A 16,487-nucleotide genomic window follows, 5' to 3' on the forward strand; every position below is an offset into this window, starting at 1 on the left:
GCTGGTTTTAAAAAAATGAGGTTTAATTTTTTCTTTTGCTGCTACTACTGTGTGACACCCAGCACTGAATCTACCTGTCAGTGCGTGTCGGTGGAATTCTTTTTCGTCGATGATTGAAATACAAAACCGGAAGGTTTTTGTATTTCTGGATAGCTGGGCCCAATAAACAGCATTTTAAATGAAATGCAGATTTGGGTTGCTTTTCATCTCTTTAAGGGGTTGGTGTTCTGAAGGAAAGCAAAGGCAGAGTTAAGCGTCGGGTACAATACTTTTTCAAACATCTAGATGACTTTGTAGGGAGATTTTTGAGGACGCATTTTTTCTTAAGTAGCTAGAACAATAGACTTGAATAGTCTGTGTCCATTTTTAGCATATTTTTAGTTATTGTTGAAGAAACGTACTGTAGATTTTAAGCAACTGTTGTGTTTTTGAGAACATCGTATTAAGTGTTAAAAGCACTGAAACGTTGGGAATAATGAATACAAAAAAGAGTAGATACTTTTGATTTTGGAGGTTGTCGATTCTTGGAGTTCCTCCGAAAGGGAACAAGTATTTTTTTTTTAAATTCTTTGGAGTCATTCTAACTAGCTAAGAGGAACGAATCATTTGTAAAACTATTCAATAGCACTTCGTTAGCTAGAGAAATGTCTGAGGGATTCAAGTGAGCTTTTGTGGTGACGAGGATTTTGGATAATTTGACTGGGACGTAAAACATCTTAAGTAACTGCAAAGGCAGGATAAGCGAGTTCTTACTATAAGGTGGTCTTTCGAACAGTAACTACAGAGTTTCAGTTACAGAAATACTTTTACCTTCCCTGAATTTCTGTTTTTGTGTGTTTCTTTAGAGCACGCTGTAAAAAACCTAGAACGGTGAGAATGCACCATGGTAATGGCCCTCAGAATGCCCAGCGCCAGCTCCAGAGGTCCAGGTCCTTCACGGGCAGTGAGGGAGAAGAGCAACAGGCAAATTTACCCCAGTCCCCTGCAGCTTCTTTTGCGCCTTCTGCAAGTCCATCTGCACCCCAGTCCCCCAGTTACCAAATACAGCAATTTATAATGAGTCGAAGTCCAGTAGCTGGGCAGAATGTGAACATCACGCTGCAGAACGTTGGACCGGTGGCTTCAGGAAACCAGCAGATAACGCTTACCCCGTTGCCAATTCCGAACCCAACATCGCCGAGTTTCCAGTTCAGTCCTCAGCAGAGGCGGTTTGAGCATGGATCCCCATCGTATATTCAAGTTACGTCACCGCTGCCTCAGCAAGTTCAGTCTCAAAGCCCTACGCAGCCTAACCCTGTGCCAGTGCAAACGTTACCAAATGTTCGGGCAGGCACTCCAGGCCCTGGCTTGGGTATGTGCAGCCAGAGCCCTACTAGAGGGTTTGTAGATGCTAGCGTGCTTGTGAGACAAATCAGCCTGAGTCCTTCGAATGGTGGACACTTTGTGTATCAAGAAGGACCGGGAATTGCACAAATTGCTCAAGGAGCTGCTGCACAAGTACAGCTTCCGTCTTCTGGGACACCTGCCACGGTAAGGGAACGCAGGCTCTCACAACCTCATTCTCAGTCTGGCGGTACCATTCATCATCTCGGTCCTCAAAGTCCTGTAGCGAGCGGAGCAAATATGCAATCTTTGACTAGCCCGGGCCATATTACGACAACCAGCTTGCCACCCCAGATCAGCAATATTATCCAAGGGCAACTTATGCAACAGCAGCAGCAAGTGCTTCAGGGACAGCAGCTGGGTAGACCCATTGGATATGACAGGACTTCTGGTGGACTGATAGCAGGCGTTGGAGGACCGAGTGCATTTGGAATGACATCACCACCTCCTCCCACAAGTCCTTCACGGGCCGCTGTACCACAGGGGCTGTCGAGTCTTCCTCTTACTCCTACAGTTAATACAGCAGTGAAAAAACAACCCAAAAAATTGGAGGAGATTCCTCCTGCCAACCAAGAGACTGCTCAAATGAGGAAACAATGTTTGGATCATCACCACAAGCAGATGGAAATTCTTAAGGAAACTTTTAAGGAGTGTTTGATTGAACTGTTTTTCCTGCAACATCTTCAAGGGAATATGATGGACTTTTTAGCTTTTAAGAAGAAACATTGTGTTCCACTGCAAGCATACCTGAGGCAAAATGACTTGGATCTGGAGGAGGAAGAGGAGGAAGAACAGTCTGAGGTCATCAATGATGAGGTAAGAAATCTGTTGATCAACATTTTGGGATAAAATTGTAGATGAAGTTGTGGCACCTGGATTGTGAAGTATTAGAGAAAGTGACAGTACCTGAAAAATCATTTTTACTTGATGGAGTACGGCAATTTTTCTTTAAATAGTTGGTCCGAGAGAGTGCAGTTCTGCTGGGTAGTGTGATTCGACAGGTCGGTTTGAGCATGCCGTTAAATGTATGTATTTAAAAGGAAAGAACAGAGAGGTGAAAGGAGCTTTCACTGTCCTAGCTAGTATGTAAGCCAACACACAAATAAAGATGACATTGGTGTGGAAGCTGTTTTAAGCTGTCAGAATTAATATGAATAGGAATCATAGATTAAATTTCGCTTACTAGACTTACACAAACCAAAAAAGAATAAGCACAAAGTCTTACAAGAGGTTAACCTTTATTTGACTCCTGTGACTTCTAACCGTAGATGTTACTGAAGTTCAGCGTTGCTGTGGCCGACAGAAAAATCTGAAGTTATCTAATTTCTCAGAGAGAACATGTGAATCATAATATATATGGGTCTGTAGTAATGAGTCGGGTTACTTAGGCTGTCTTAAAGCTCTGTGCGTGTATTGCTGTCTAAACGATTAAAAAATAGCACTTACAGACTGGACAGTAACAAGTTAACTCTGTTATTTACGCAAAGGTTTAAAATTACTGACTTGAATTCACTGTTTATTAATGGCAAAGGGCTTGAAATAAGCTTGCCACAGACAGATGCCGTGCAACTTCTCCCGCACGTTGGTACCCGTTTGTGTAGCTCCTGACCTGCAGCACCCCCGTGGGTGCTGGAGCAGTGCCTGTCTTGTCCAGCGCCTACCTGGACAAAGTCTGCGCGGCAAGTGGTTGCAACGGGGTAGATACAACTGATGCCACTGCATCACTTGGCACTCACAAATACCCTTTAAAATTTGTTAAAATATGGGTGGGTTTATAGTTGCCAGTTTGTAAAGAACTAAACCAAACCTGTTCTGTAAAGAAACTCATATGGCTTTGAAATATCTGTTAGAAATGAGTGTCTTCAGTGAAAATTGATGACTCTCTTAGGTGTGAATCATTAGCTATCATATCTTCAGTTGGAATTTGTGGGAAATTTTAACAGTATAACAGCTGAACTTTAATTTGTTCATTGTTTTGTGGTCTAAACTTCGTGACTAGGAAAAATATATTTCTGCTTGTGATAGTTACTGATAATTTTGAAGGAATCATTTCTATATACAGTAACGTAAGTGCTAGCCTGTTATTGTAATTTACTGACAGTGGATATTCAATGGTTTTTTTTTTCACCTGGTTTGTATTTTGTCAAATCGTTTAGGTGTTCTTGTTGGGTTGCGCGTTTGTCAGCTGAAATACCAGGTATTTTTAACTACAGTACGCACGTTTTGAGAGATCTTTAGCGGGTGTGAATTGTACAGGTTCATTGAAGTCAGTGGAGCTACTACAATTTACATCAGTTGAGGCTCTGCCCCTCGGTCTTTCGGGGTTGGAGTTTGCTGTACTTCACTGCCTTCTTGTGATGGATCGTCTTTTGTTTGTGAAAGCCGCTTGTTCGTCTAACTGCTGGAGAATTTTGCAAAGTGCAACAGCAAAAGTCTTTATGTGTTTTCAACTGATGAACCCTTTTGAAAGTTTAAGACATCTTTTGAGTATGTTCTTTCTTTGTATTTTTTTGTCGTCTTCTCTTTTATTTCCCCCTCGCCCCTCTTTATCACTTTCTGCTAAAGCAACGCACTTCATCCCTTGCCTGGAAAGGTTGGTCTCTTTGGGAATTCAAGGGGAGAGCGAATGGTGGCTGTGCTCATTGCTTAAATGAATGTTGGAGCTCTCTTAAGTTCGAACTGTCTGTCATGCTAATTTGTTGTCCGTTAGGAGCAGCAATCGTTAAATTTAAAACACACTTTTATGTTAACTGGATTTAAGAAAAGGTTTCCAGTGACAAGAAGTCACTATAAATAGTCGAGGCCATACTCTGTTCTGCTGTTAAACGTGAGACAGAACTCTTCAAAAACGGCCTGCGTTCAAACCGAGCCGTACTGGTGGTTGTTTAGTTATAATCCCCTCTTCAGTGAGGTACCATCAGCCCAAAATGAGTGTGTTGAACAGTACAAAAAAAGAAAAAAAAAAAAGAAGAAAAACTTTTAAAAAGAAAATGATTCTCCCTTCTTTTTTTTTTTCCCCAAATATTTCTCTCAGGTAAAGGTTGTGACAGGAAAGGATGGGCAGACTGGTACTCCTGTCGCTATAGCAACCCAGCTTCCTCCAAATGTTTCTGCTGCTTTTTCATCCCAGCAGCAACCATTTCAGGTACTTTTCAATGGTTCTAAAATGTAGTTTCATCCCAGATTTTTTTTCTTCATTCAGATTTGATATTTCTTAGATGAATTAGAATTTTCCCAAGAGCCCATCCCTTATCATCTAAACAAAACAAAAAAACCCTTTGCAATCTTCAAATGCATCAGTATTAATGAAGCCTTGAGGAAGTTAAATCTTTGTCTCCAGGTTGCTGGCTTATTTCATTAACTTTCAGCTTGAATGTTTTCACTTTGGTTTGTTTGTCTTTTGTTTCCCTAATGCATTTGGTTCATTTGTGCATTCTGCATAGTGATAATATGGATTCTTTTGTCTGTGGCATTGTAATTGTGGATTTCTTCTAAATTTCTTTTCTTTTTTTCCCTTATCTGTTAAAGGTTTTGAGTATGGCTACAGAAGGTTTTGGATTTGCCTCCCCTGAAATGTTTTAAACAGCAATAATAACCCACTGACACTTTTTTTTTTAAAATAACTAACCGCTTTCATTAGCTCTACCATAAATGTTGGGAAGAAGAAACCGAAGTGCTTATTTTTATTATATAAGTCCTTTTTTACATTTTTTTTTTCATGAAGGAATACTGAACAAAGTAAAGAAATAAATGTGACAGTTAAAATTTCTGTGGATCAGTGATGATGCATCTTTTAAATTCAGACTAGTATGGGTTTATGCAGCTACCTTCAAATCTGTGTTACCCAGACATGATTGCTTATATACCCTGAGATGTAATATACCCTAACTCCTCTGCAACTAAAATATTTACCTTTTAGCTCTATTACATGCACTTGAATAGCAGGTGTTACAGGGTGAATTACTCTGCTGTACCATGGAAGCTGTACAGTCTGCACTGCCTTCACCTAGGTTTTGGAAAACGGAGAGTTAAGTGAAATGTAAAATGGGTGGTATTCCTGTGTGTGACAAATGGGATGTTCACGGTGATATTTTACAAATGAGTTGCATAGTTAAGGGGCTTGCACTGACTGAGAGCTCTTTGTTATGGCCAATACTGACATGTCTTAGAAGTCTCCTTAGGTAGTCAGGCTTCATCTAAGCTGTTTAAAATATGTAATATTATATCAGGTTATTTATCATAGTGATTAGGGTTATCATCAAGCTATAGCTACAGCAGTGATGAAGTACTTTTGAAAGTATTATACCATTTCAGACCTGTTTCAGAGAAACTAGCAGGTACATGCTAAAAATGTACAAAACTCTCTATGTAATTGTGATAATACCTTTTAGCACAAGCTGTTAACAGAAAGTATCATCTCTTTCCATCAGTCTTTCTCTTTGTGACTGTTTATAGAGAAATAATGTGTCCCAATCAGCATCATCATTCAAATTTGAGTGCGTAAGTGCAGCACTCGGAATGATTATTGTGGGCGTGCTGCATAATCATGACCTCTAGAGAACTACATTATTTTAATTAAAGTTAGGACAGTTCTAGTCTAATATTAGTGGTATGTGACTGCAATTCATAAAGACGTAACAACTTTGCTCTTTGAAGTGTCTGGCCTAAATTACGTGGTGATAATGCAGACAGCTGGGAGGCATACTCTTAAGAAAATGTCAGTCAAAAATCCTAAAGTAGAGATGCAGCCTGAAACTGTGAGTATGCAATCATCCAGAGTAAGAGGGCAGGTGAAATAAATGGCATTTGAAGCAGAGTTTGGAGAACATACTTTCTTAAACTGATGTCCCAGAAAGCATTTGATGCAAATAGGACATAAGCTGAATTTGTTAATTAATCCAGTAGCATTGTAGAAAATAAGTTGTTGTGACTTACTTTGAAAATTCTGTAAATGCCTAAGTGTATCATGCTCTGCCGGACGCTGGCCGTTGGACTTGAAATATGCTGCATGTCTGCCTTGTGAGAAGACAAACATTTGACAACTTAATCTGTATCGGGTGTGATACGACAGTGAACCATGACCATTAGGGATGAACATGAGTCAGAGATTGCTTAAAACCAAAATTCGCGTCTTAAGGCTACAGCTGTATCGCTAGAGTGGCCACAAATGCCCTCACAGCAGCAAAGAGATTAAATGTTACTAATTCATGGCTATTGATAGAATCTGAGTGGCATGAGACATATTCAGCTCAACAAGGAGTGTTTGAAACTCAGTCATTTTGGGTGACGTTGGCTATGTTTATTGATACCGTTTGATGAAGCATTGAAGATGTAGGGTTGTGACGGCTATGGTTTATTTCAACATAGACTGGTGTTTACTTCCTTAGGCTTAATTTACATTGGTAGAATTTCTATTAAAAATCAGAGCAGAAAAGATCTGTGAATAAACTAGAAGATTCTTTTGGGAAATTGCTGTCTTTGCTATGTTGTCATAAAAAATTTTCACAACACTTGCAAAACCCTACTGTGCATCAGTATGGCAGACGCTCTCACCTATAGCAAATTACACTTAGAGAACTGGAATGTTAAATTAGCTCATTTTCCAGGACATAGAGGCATACGTAAAGTCCATCTTTGTAGTTTCTGATAGAATCTCTTAAGCCCTTTCTTTGGACCCTTATTTTTCTCATAACAAGTTTCATAGTAGAATATTGGGTATGGCATGGCTAAATATTGAGGAGAACTTGAAAATGTGACTTGGAAACTCACTGGAAAGAACTGGGCTTGCACAAACACTGGTGGACATAAATAAGTACTTGCCGGTAGTGCTGAGGGCCCAAAGAGCGTGGAAATGGTCATATACCCAAACTTGTTTGTTTCAATAATCTCATATGTAAGTCTGCCATCTGAGTTTGGTGCTGAAAGGATTATCTAGGATATACTCCCTGCCATCATTGCCAATATTAATTGTAGTGATTTTAAAATAAAGTTTTCACGCGCTGTGTAATCCTACTGAAGCTGAACTCCAACTTGCTGAATCAAACCCCTGTGATTTCTTTTCCATCTCAATATCAGTAGTGCTCTTCCAGGCTTGTTAATTCATAGTTGCGTGATGTTTATCCTCAGACAAAATGTCTGGTAATTTCTGATGAGCTCTGATGTCACGTTAGCCTTATGGCAATATTGTATTTCTCCTCACTGAGTTTCTTCATGGTACTCATTTTGCCAGCGGTGCAAACAAGTACAAGTCTACCATCTGGAAAACTGGAATTGGAACTTGTGTTACTTGGCTGAGATTCTTTTATTCCATCTTCTGAGTCTTAGCAGTTTTTCCTGAAATATTTCAAGGCTAACTCTCACGGACCTCTATCCTGAGAGTGACAGTGGTGGAGACTCAAGTAAGCTTAAACTGTTTTCAGGATAAGAGTTAATTTGTGGGTTACTGATGTTTCATACAGAGTGAAAAGGATTAGCTTTCACTAATGTATTGACTCTCATTCCTTACTTTTGTGTCTTGTTAGTTATGATACAGTTTATGTGTAAATTCTCTTTCCCCATCTAATTTCCCTTCTAATTTATGCTGTAATGAAGCCACAATGTTCAATTTTTGTCGTCAGCTTTTTATTGCAGCTATATACTATATGAATACGTCATTTTGACTTCATTACAGCATTATGCAAATGATGAAGGGTAATACATTAATGAAAATTTCCATTTATTAAAAAAATGAGAAAAAAAAGAAATATTGGGCAAGTTTATTTCTTACATATCCCATTTTCCTGGGTTTGGCATCACTTTTTAAAAAATGTAGACGTGTATTATATATAACCAACTTCATCAGTTCAATTACTGTTTTAAAATTTAAACTCAATGAAGAGTATTGGTGCATTATGGACATCTAAAACGTTACGGCAGGTATTGAATGAGTCTTGTTTTCTTTGTTGTACCACTGTTCTGAAGGATTTGTTCCGTGCTCGCCTCTTTAGATCCGTTTGTAAATTACGTCTTGGTGTTCAACTATCTACAGATTGAACTTTTGTGATTTGTTTTCTTTTTCCAATAGCAAACGCATACAGGGACTCCGGTAACAGCGACTGTGAACACCATAGAAATTGAAGCTTTTAAGAGACAGCAGGCACTTGCACCAGCAGGTATGTTCCACAGACAGAATTTCACTTTGGTTCTTTTTTTTTTTTTCCCAAACAGTTAATGGAGCCCACTGTTCTGTAACTCTTGAAATACAGTTTTGCCTCACCTTGGGAACTGCCAGATCCTTAGGACTATCTATTGTGAATGGTGCTGTGTGAAGAGTGCACTCCACTCACAATATATAGGACTGGATTTGGCAGGCACGGAGACGTTGTTAGGTTGGTTGTTCTGGCTAAGAAGATTGGAGATGGCCAACTTGAAGTTAGAGGGACTCTGCCCTCGGAGCATGTTCTTCATAAATGCTACACATGTATAGTAGTCATAGCTTTCTGAGCTGATGTTGGAATCATGTGTAGTAGTTTGCTTTGTAAAATTGAACCCATTCCATTATACCATGCCATAAATGGAATTTGAATATCACAGATTCGTCTAAGAGACCACGAATTGAAGTGGGCCGTCATGGGATGGTTTTTCAGCACCCGGGTGTGGCTTCAGGAGTTCCTCTTCAACAGCTAATGCCAACGGCACAAGGTACTGTGTCACCACATGCCAATTGCACATTAATTTAACAAGGAGATGTTAGTGATGGGACTAGAAACTTGGGCTTCCGGCCTTCCAAGATCCTAGTCCCACCACGCACTTCTCCATGTAAATTAATACTTGGTATGCAATGCCTGGTTTGTTGAAGGAGCTGAGTGACGGGCTCCAAAGGTGCATGTGGGCATGGAAATACGTCACAGGTGCTGATGCAAAATGGTTAATCTGAGAATTCTGGAACTGAGCCAATGATTTATGAAAAGGAAGCCTCCTAATTTGCAACATCATGACAAATTTTTATTCATTAGTCATGCCAAGCTTTAGAATATGTGTTAGAGTGAATGTGTTAAGAACTAAGTATTATTTAGGCTTGATGCTCTTATTTTAGGTTAAATTCCATTAGCTCACCAGTCTTTTTTTTTTTGAAGTATAAGAAATTCAGAAGACATATAATGACATGTTTTTTTATAGTTGCTGTGCTCCAAATTTTAGTTGCAGTCCCGTGCATGAAATACTTTGTTGTTTATTGTAATGGTGATTTATTTTGTGATTGTGATGTGGTATTTTCGAGTGATGGTGTCTTGTGGCAAAGTAAGTAACAAATTAGTCTATTTGCAGTTGATTTCCTCTTTATATTGGTAAAGAGCACTGGGTGTTTTAATTTCATCTGTGTCGTGTTTCCTCTTGCTTTGTAGGTGGAATGCCTCCCACTCCTCAAACTGTACAGCTGACCGGACAGAAACAGAGTCAACAGCAGTATGACCCATCTAAAGGCCCTCCTGTGCAGAACGCAGCAAGTCTGCATACACCGCCGCCGCAGCTGCCAGGGAGACTGCAACCTGCAAATGTCCCCATGACGTCTCTCCCAGCTGCGCTGCAGCTTTCACAGCAGCAACCACAGATAGTGGAATCTCCAGCTCAGCCTCAGATTCAGGTGAAGATCCAGCCTCAAAGCGTACCCCTGACTTCCGCTCCACTTGCAGCACCGCTTCAACAGCAGGTGCCACCAGCGATCCATGTGCAAGGACAAACACCAAACCAAGTGTCACAGCCACAGGCTACAATACAGCAACAGGTATGTGAACTTCATTGGGGTGAAAATATGTTTGTTTCAATGCCCAGTAAAATCTAAGAACATTATCTTCTTGAAAAAATATGAAATATATTAACGTTTTTTAATTCCGCTGGACACTTAAATCCTTTCCTTATAAAAATGCAGGTGTAAATTTTTTATTAAATTAAATTTAAGTCCGCATTATGTTTTGCTGTAGTGTAGACTAAGACAGTATTGAATCCTAAACCCATCACTAACAAATGTGTTTCTTGGGCAGACTGTGACTCTGACACGACCATCTGCAGATCCTGCTCAGACTTCTCAGCGTCTTACGGCAAATACACTACCGCCTACCTCATCCGTTGCGCCAGCAGCTATCTCAGGCACAACACCGCCTTCTACATACCCAGTACAAGCAAACAGGACCTCTCCAGCAACTAACAAGTCCCTGTCTCCTATTGCATCAAAACCCCCAGGCTTAGCAGTAGCAGCAGCACCTAAAACACAAAGTCCAGCTCAGAACGCAGCAGTATTACCACAGGACAACTCTCAAGACAAGCTTGCTGAGCAAGTAAAGCTGGTAAGATTTTTTTTGTTTTTCCCTGAAACTTATGATCAGTTAACACACAAATAACAATTAACACGAGCAGTGTGTTTGAGTTATGAAAATGGGCTATTTTTTGGGGGAGTGGGGTGTTTGTTCTGGTGGTTTTTTGTTGTTTTTTTTTTAGTCTGCTTTACATACTGAGTTTTGCTTTTATGGGCATTCAGAGAAGTTGAAGAAGACTTACTGGTCTTCCTACTGTTGTTGCGTTCTTTCTCTTTCTATTATATTGATTCTATCTAGTCATTCGAGGTGACTGCAACCTTATTTATTTTTGTAGCTAACTGGAGATGTTGTTTTGCTTATTTAACAGGAACATCATAGAGATCTTGTTTTTTCACAAAATCAAGCAGTATTAATAATGAAGTTATATTTATCTTCTTTGGGTAAATACATCTGCAATTTCAATTTCTGAAAAAAAAAAAAGGATTATTTGATTGCCGTTCGCATATGTCATGTAACTTGGTTTTTGTGCTGCCCAGCGAACCTTTTTTACCCTGTTATTTAACAAAGTATTTCTTGTAATTCAGGTTGAAGTACTGTGATTCTCTTTATGCATAAGTTGAATTTAGTTCAGTGATTTCTTCATTGATGCAGTGTTCAGACTTGATTTTTGTAATGCATGTGTCACGCTTTTTTTGCTGTCAATTATTCTGATGGAGTGGGAGCAATTACTATTTTTCTATTTGGCTACTGTTTTAGGTGCATTCTGCAGCTTCATTGTAACTATATGTCCTTCTTTTTAAGGAAAACCAAATCCACCAGCGAATAGCAGAACTGAGAAAGGAAGGTTTATGGTCCCTGAGGCGACTGCCTAAACTCCAAGAGGCTCCAAGACCAAAATCTCACTGGGATTATTTGCTGGAAGAAATGCAGTGGATGGCAACTGACTTTGCCCAAGAGAGAAAGTGGAAGATGGCAACTGCTAAGAAGGTACTTGAAAAACATTTTTTTGATTCAGAACAATTGGTCTTGGTATCACTGAGCTTGGGAGCAAAGCTATTTAAATGTTCTTTTTCTACAGATATAAGTGAGGGGAATATGAGGCACCGATTTTTAACTCTAAATGAGAAGCCATGTTGTCAGCTTTGGATATTCTAGCATTTGAAATAGGCTAGATAATTGTATTGATTGTGGATGCAAAGAGTAGTTTTGGATTTTGTGGATTTTATTTCTCTGGAAGTCGAATAGCTTGTTTAGAGGAGCCAGTCAATATGTTGACTGTGTCATATTTAAGAAGTACAGCTATCGTGCCTGTCTCACAAATCCCTCTCAATGAAGAGTAAATACAGCATTTTGTAAGTAACTTCCACTGGGTGTGGTTGTCTGTCTGATTCTTCTTTCTTAATCTCAGAAAAAGATGAAGGAGAAACCACTGTTCCAGCAGTGGAAACACGGTAGAGAACTGCTTCCATGGGGGAAGAGAGCAGCACAGTGGGAATAATTAAGTCAGTGATGGAATGAAAATTGGGGTGGTGTGAGATGAAATATGTAAAATCTGTTTATTTACAAAAGGCAAGAGTTTTCTATGGATTCTAGCAATGTAGCACCTTCTTTTGATACATTTATGACCAGTTTGGGCTAATGAAGAGAGCAACTGAAGGTCATCCTTTTAAGTTGCCACATTGTTTTCTATTGTATATTCTAAAAATGATGGAAATTCAGAACTCTCTTCCTTACAAGCAAAGTGTTGAAATAGGTGTATCATTTTGTAAAATGAAGATCTCCATTTTGGATATAATTTAAGTCTGGATTTGAAGCACTTACTCCATTTGTGGCCAATGGTAGGCTTTTAAGAACAGGAGAAATGGGAAGGGCAAATAAGAAATGATCCTTCCCCTGGCAGTATGCTTCAAACTTCTGGAAGTCAATGTTTTAGGGACCTTCTGAGCTAAAGCTTGCAATCGAGTCGGTCTTTAACAGCCATTGACTGATCTTTCACTCATGTATGTACACTCTTTTGGAACTCGTTTTACCTTTGGTCTCTGACATCTTGTGGTGTGATTTCTATGACTTCTTCATATGTGTTGTCTGAAAAAAAGTTTTCTTTTGTGTGTTTGCTGCTGATTTCAGTAGAGTTTTCCCTAATTTTTATATTGAGAGAGAGTAGTGAATTATGAGTTTCCTACTTGATTGCTTAGTTGTAGTTCTTGTATTTTCTTTTCTCCTTCAAGTTTCATGTCTGTTGTTTTACTGGCATGGTAAGAATTAGAAATATTGAAGGTAGTTGCTACGTGTGTAAAGCTGTGGTCAACATCTAGCAGCTGTTAACCACTATAATCTTAAGAAACAGTGTGCTGTGTATTTTGAGGTAACCTAATTCAGTATCTCTCACGGTATTTCAGATGGTAAGAACTGTGGCTCGTTACCATGAAGAAAAGAAACTTAATGAAGAGCGAGCTAAAAGGGAAGAACAAAACAAACTGAGGCGAATTGCTGCATCAATTGCTAGAGAAATAGAATACTTCTGGTCTAACATTGAACAGGTAAAATACCGACTTATTAATACTTGTGCAAGTCATACTGTTTTTTTCATCTTCAGTCATTTGTTTATAAAATTTAAGTGCTTTATGAGACTTGATTTGCATTTCAGGTTGTTGAAATAAAACTGCAAATTGAATTTCAAGAGAAAAGGAAAAAAGCTTTGAATTTAAAGAGAATTTCAAGGAAAGGTAATTGTATTCCATTTCATAAGAAATCCAGTATAAATTCGGATGGTATTGTTTTATATAATTTCACTCAAGTGGCGTTTAATCTTGTTGGTGATAGAATTGTGAGATGCTAATAATAGGTTGTGAACAGATCTGAACTATGAGTTACAGCGGTTTTTTATGCTTTTGTGCTAGATTTTAATATTTCCTGTGTTTTATGTTGAATGCATTTAAAAGTTCACGTAAGATACATAAAATTTCTAAGTGACTAATGCATACATGAAGTATAATAATTTTCCAGGTAAGGATACAAAACTTGCAGAAGACCTTTTATTGGAAAAAGAAAGTGAAATGGTAAGCCTTTCTGTTTCTTAAAAAGCCATCAAATTAGTTTAAATATGACTACCTGTGTGAAAAAGTTTTGATAAACGTGAAATGTTTTCCTTAGGTACATGGTGATGACAAGCACATTTCTGTGTAGTTACTGACAATTGAACATACTGTCATAAGCACAAATACCATTTTTTCTGGTTATGAACCACAGCTTTTAACGGGGAAATGGATTGCGGTTGATACATGTCTTTTAAAGGAAGAATTCATATTTACTCAATGGCTTTGAATTGGTCATTCTAACATTGCAAGACCAAAAAAATGTACAAATTAATTGCCAGACTTTGTTTTGGGCAGGAGTTTCACCTACTGTAACCAGGGGTAAACTTTGTGGGGCATGAAAGCACGTCTTCAGCTGTTCAGCTGTGATTTATCTGCTGAGAGATGCAGGTGTATGTTACAGAATGGATCAAACTGAATGAAACTGAAATATCTTTTGCCCTAGACGAAATGTGTGCTAGGACTCCTTGGCTACATCTGTGCAATTTGGAAAAAAACGAACGAGGGGTTGTTCTGAGGCCCTGAGCCATCTGGCATGGCACAGCTGATGCCCACTTGCTGAAATGCTCCCCTTTCACCAAGCAGAGTGCCTGCATCTGAATTCCCTGTTAGGAACAAGCGTTAGCATGTGTTACCAGCCAAACCGTGGCCTAGCGCTGTCTGTGAGTGTTAACTTGCACAGGCTAAACCGTGCTACAGAGTATGCTGTGCAGCTGAGAGTGAGCCGTTGTAGGCCTGTGCCGTATCTCTTTTTTATTGACTAGTGAAAATTTAGTCCTTGACTCCAACCTGGGTAAAAGATTTGTGCCTCAGTAATGTTTGCAAGGGAAAGCTGTGGCTCTGTGCCACAGCTGGACCCAAATAGTTTGAACCACAAGCACTTGAAGTGGCTGACTGCATGCTGCCTTCAATACAGAAGCAGTGTATCTGTTTTTGCCTGACCAGGAAAGTGCTAATAGGTGCCAAGTGTCTGTTAGCAAATGCTGTTGTGATTGCAAAGCACTTGTTGCTTTCTTTAAAAAACAAACAAAAAACCTCCCTAACTTTGTTTCCTGTGCTTTTACATATTTTAATTATTTAATGCTAGGGTTCTTCATCTGGAAGGAAAAGAAAGGCAAGCACTTCTTTGACTGATGAGGAAGGTAAGTCACTTCTCAAAATTGTGCATCTATAGCGTAGTACAGAAGTTGTATATTAAAACCCTGAAACCACACGTTTCGGTCTGTTACTGCATGGATGCAATGCATTTCACAAACCAAATACCAACCCTCATCCATTTCTTAGATTAGATAGTCAATTAGATAGTAAATTTTCCTTAAAAAGAGCTTCAGTGAAAATTTGAAAATAAAATTTTCCCTGAAAACACGCTGCCATCATTGTTGGTGGATTTTAATTCTTTCTGTCCTCATTCCTTTGTTTCTCAAACCTTACTAGTGGTCTTAAACTTCTTTTGAGGATTTCAGACTGGATAACCCATCTGCTTTAGTTCCTTCCTTGTGATGACATCTGTGTCATGTTTCTGACAAAGAAAATCCCTAGTTTAAAGCTACAGAATAACCTGTCTCTGGTGACCATTGTCAGCCAACACTTAAGAGTTCAAGACTGCCTTTTGTCCTGAGGCAGAAGTGCTTCTCCCCTTTTCACTTATCTTTTAAGTTCTGTGTATAGTTGCTCTCAGATTTTGTTTTCCATACATGTCTCATTCTTTTTGAATACTGCTAACTTACAGTATTCTATGCTAGTACACTTCAGAGGCATATAATTACAAACTTCCTGAATTAATGTGTAATTTGAATGCCAAGGTTAGCATTTGTTTTTATTTCAGTTGAAGATGAAGAAGAAACAATTGAAGAACAAGAAGCTAAAGAAGGAAACATAAACCATCAAACTGAATTGTCTAATCTAGCCAAAGAAGGTAGGTGTGTAGCTTGATTCCTCTCTGTGGTGGGCTCTGAAATGACAGGTGAAAACATGCAGTAGTTATTGTATTTGTAAATAGGATTATAGATGAGAAGTTGAATGCATTCAGATGTTTAGTCATATGTAATCCATATTTATTTTTTTCTGTTTGGAAAGTTGTAGCGGTTAGTTTATGGGATGATGATGGACATGTGTACTTAATAAAGCAGTCCGTATACTTAACTAGTTATCACACAAGGTAGCTTGAGAAAAAGTATTTCTCTGCTGAAGCACTGCATTTCTTTAAAACCTCACACCAAAAGACTCTCAACCTAAGTTCTAGGAATGCATGATAAATACGTAAAACCAGAAGTGTATCAGATTTAACATGAACATCAACCGTCTAGAGTATCTCAGAAGGGTTTTGTGACCTACCTGATAAGTCTGAAAGGGCCCTGAAGTGCTGATCCTGGGGGGTATAAATACTTGAAGATAAGGGGCTTTTAGGGACGGTGCTCTGGCTAGCAGCTCTCTTTCATTAACAGCATAACAATAACTGCTATGCTGAACTTGATGTATGCAAAGTATCCCCTAGGGATCACTTCACTTACCATGGTAAAAACCTTGCTGATTTTTAGAGGCAAGCTTCCCACTAAGCTAAACCCGTCTGACAATTAATATGCAGTTTCCAAATCCGTTTGTTTGGTCTGTTTGGCAGCTTAGTGGCTGCAGCCAGCTGGCCAGTTGGAGGGATTATAACTCTTGGCCAGTCAGCCAGGTTCCTAATGAGGATGTTTCCTGATTGATTGGCCACCGCCAG

The 16,487-nt window shown here is 39.0% G+C and overlaps 1 protein-coding gene across 1 annotated transcript in view; it reads left to right on the forward strand.

The window, feature by feature from the left end:
• Positions 1–857: 857 nt before the first annotated feature.
• Positions 858–16,487, forward strand: part of LOC103926398 (E1A-binding protein p400-like) — a 48,224-nt gene continuing 32,594 nt past the window's right edge. Inside the window, 11 exon segments of the mRNA XM_009335265.1 lie at positions 858–2,199; positions 8,447–8,534; positions 8,956–9,063; positions 9,765–10,144; positions 10,401–10,703; positions 11,475–11,660; positions 13,073–13,213; positions 13,321–13,399; positions 13,680–13,732; positions 14,856–14,910; positions 15,594–15,683. Of these exon segments, the coding sequence (XP_009333540.1) occupies positions 877–2,199; positions 8,447–8,534; positions 8,956–9,063; positions 9,765–10,144; positions 10,401–10,703; positions 11,475–11,660; positions 13,073–13,213; positions 13,321–13,399; positions 13,680–13,732; positions 14,856–14,910; positions 15,594–15,683 (2,806 nt within the window). The 5' untranslated portion in view covers positions 858–876.

This window comes from Pygoscelis adeliae, unplaced genomic scaffold (genome assembly GCF_000699105.1).
Source record: "Pygoscelis adeliae isolate BGI_AS28 unplaced genomic scaffold, ASM69910v1 Scaffold410, whole genome shotgun sequence".
Lineage (NCBI taxonomy): Eukaryota > Metazoa > Chordata > Aves > Sphenisciformes > Spheniscidae > Pygoscelis > Pygoscelis adeliae.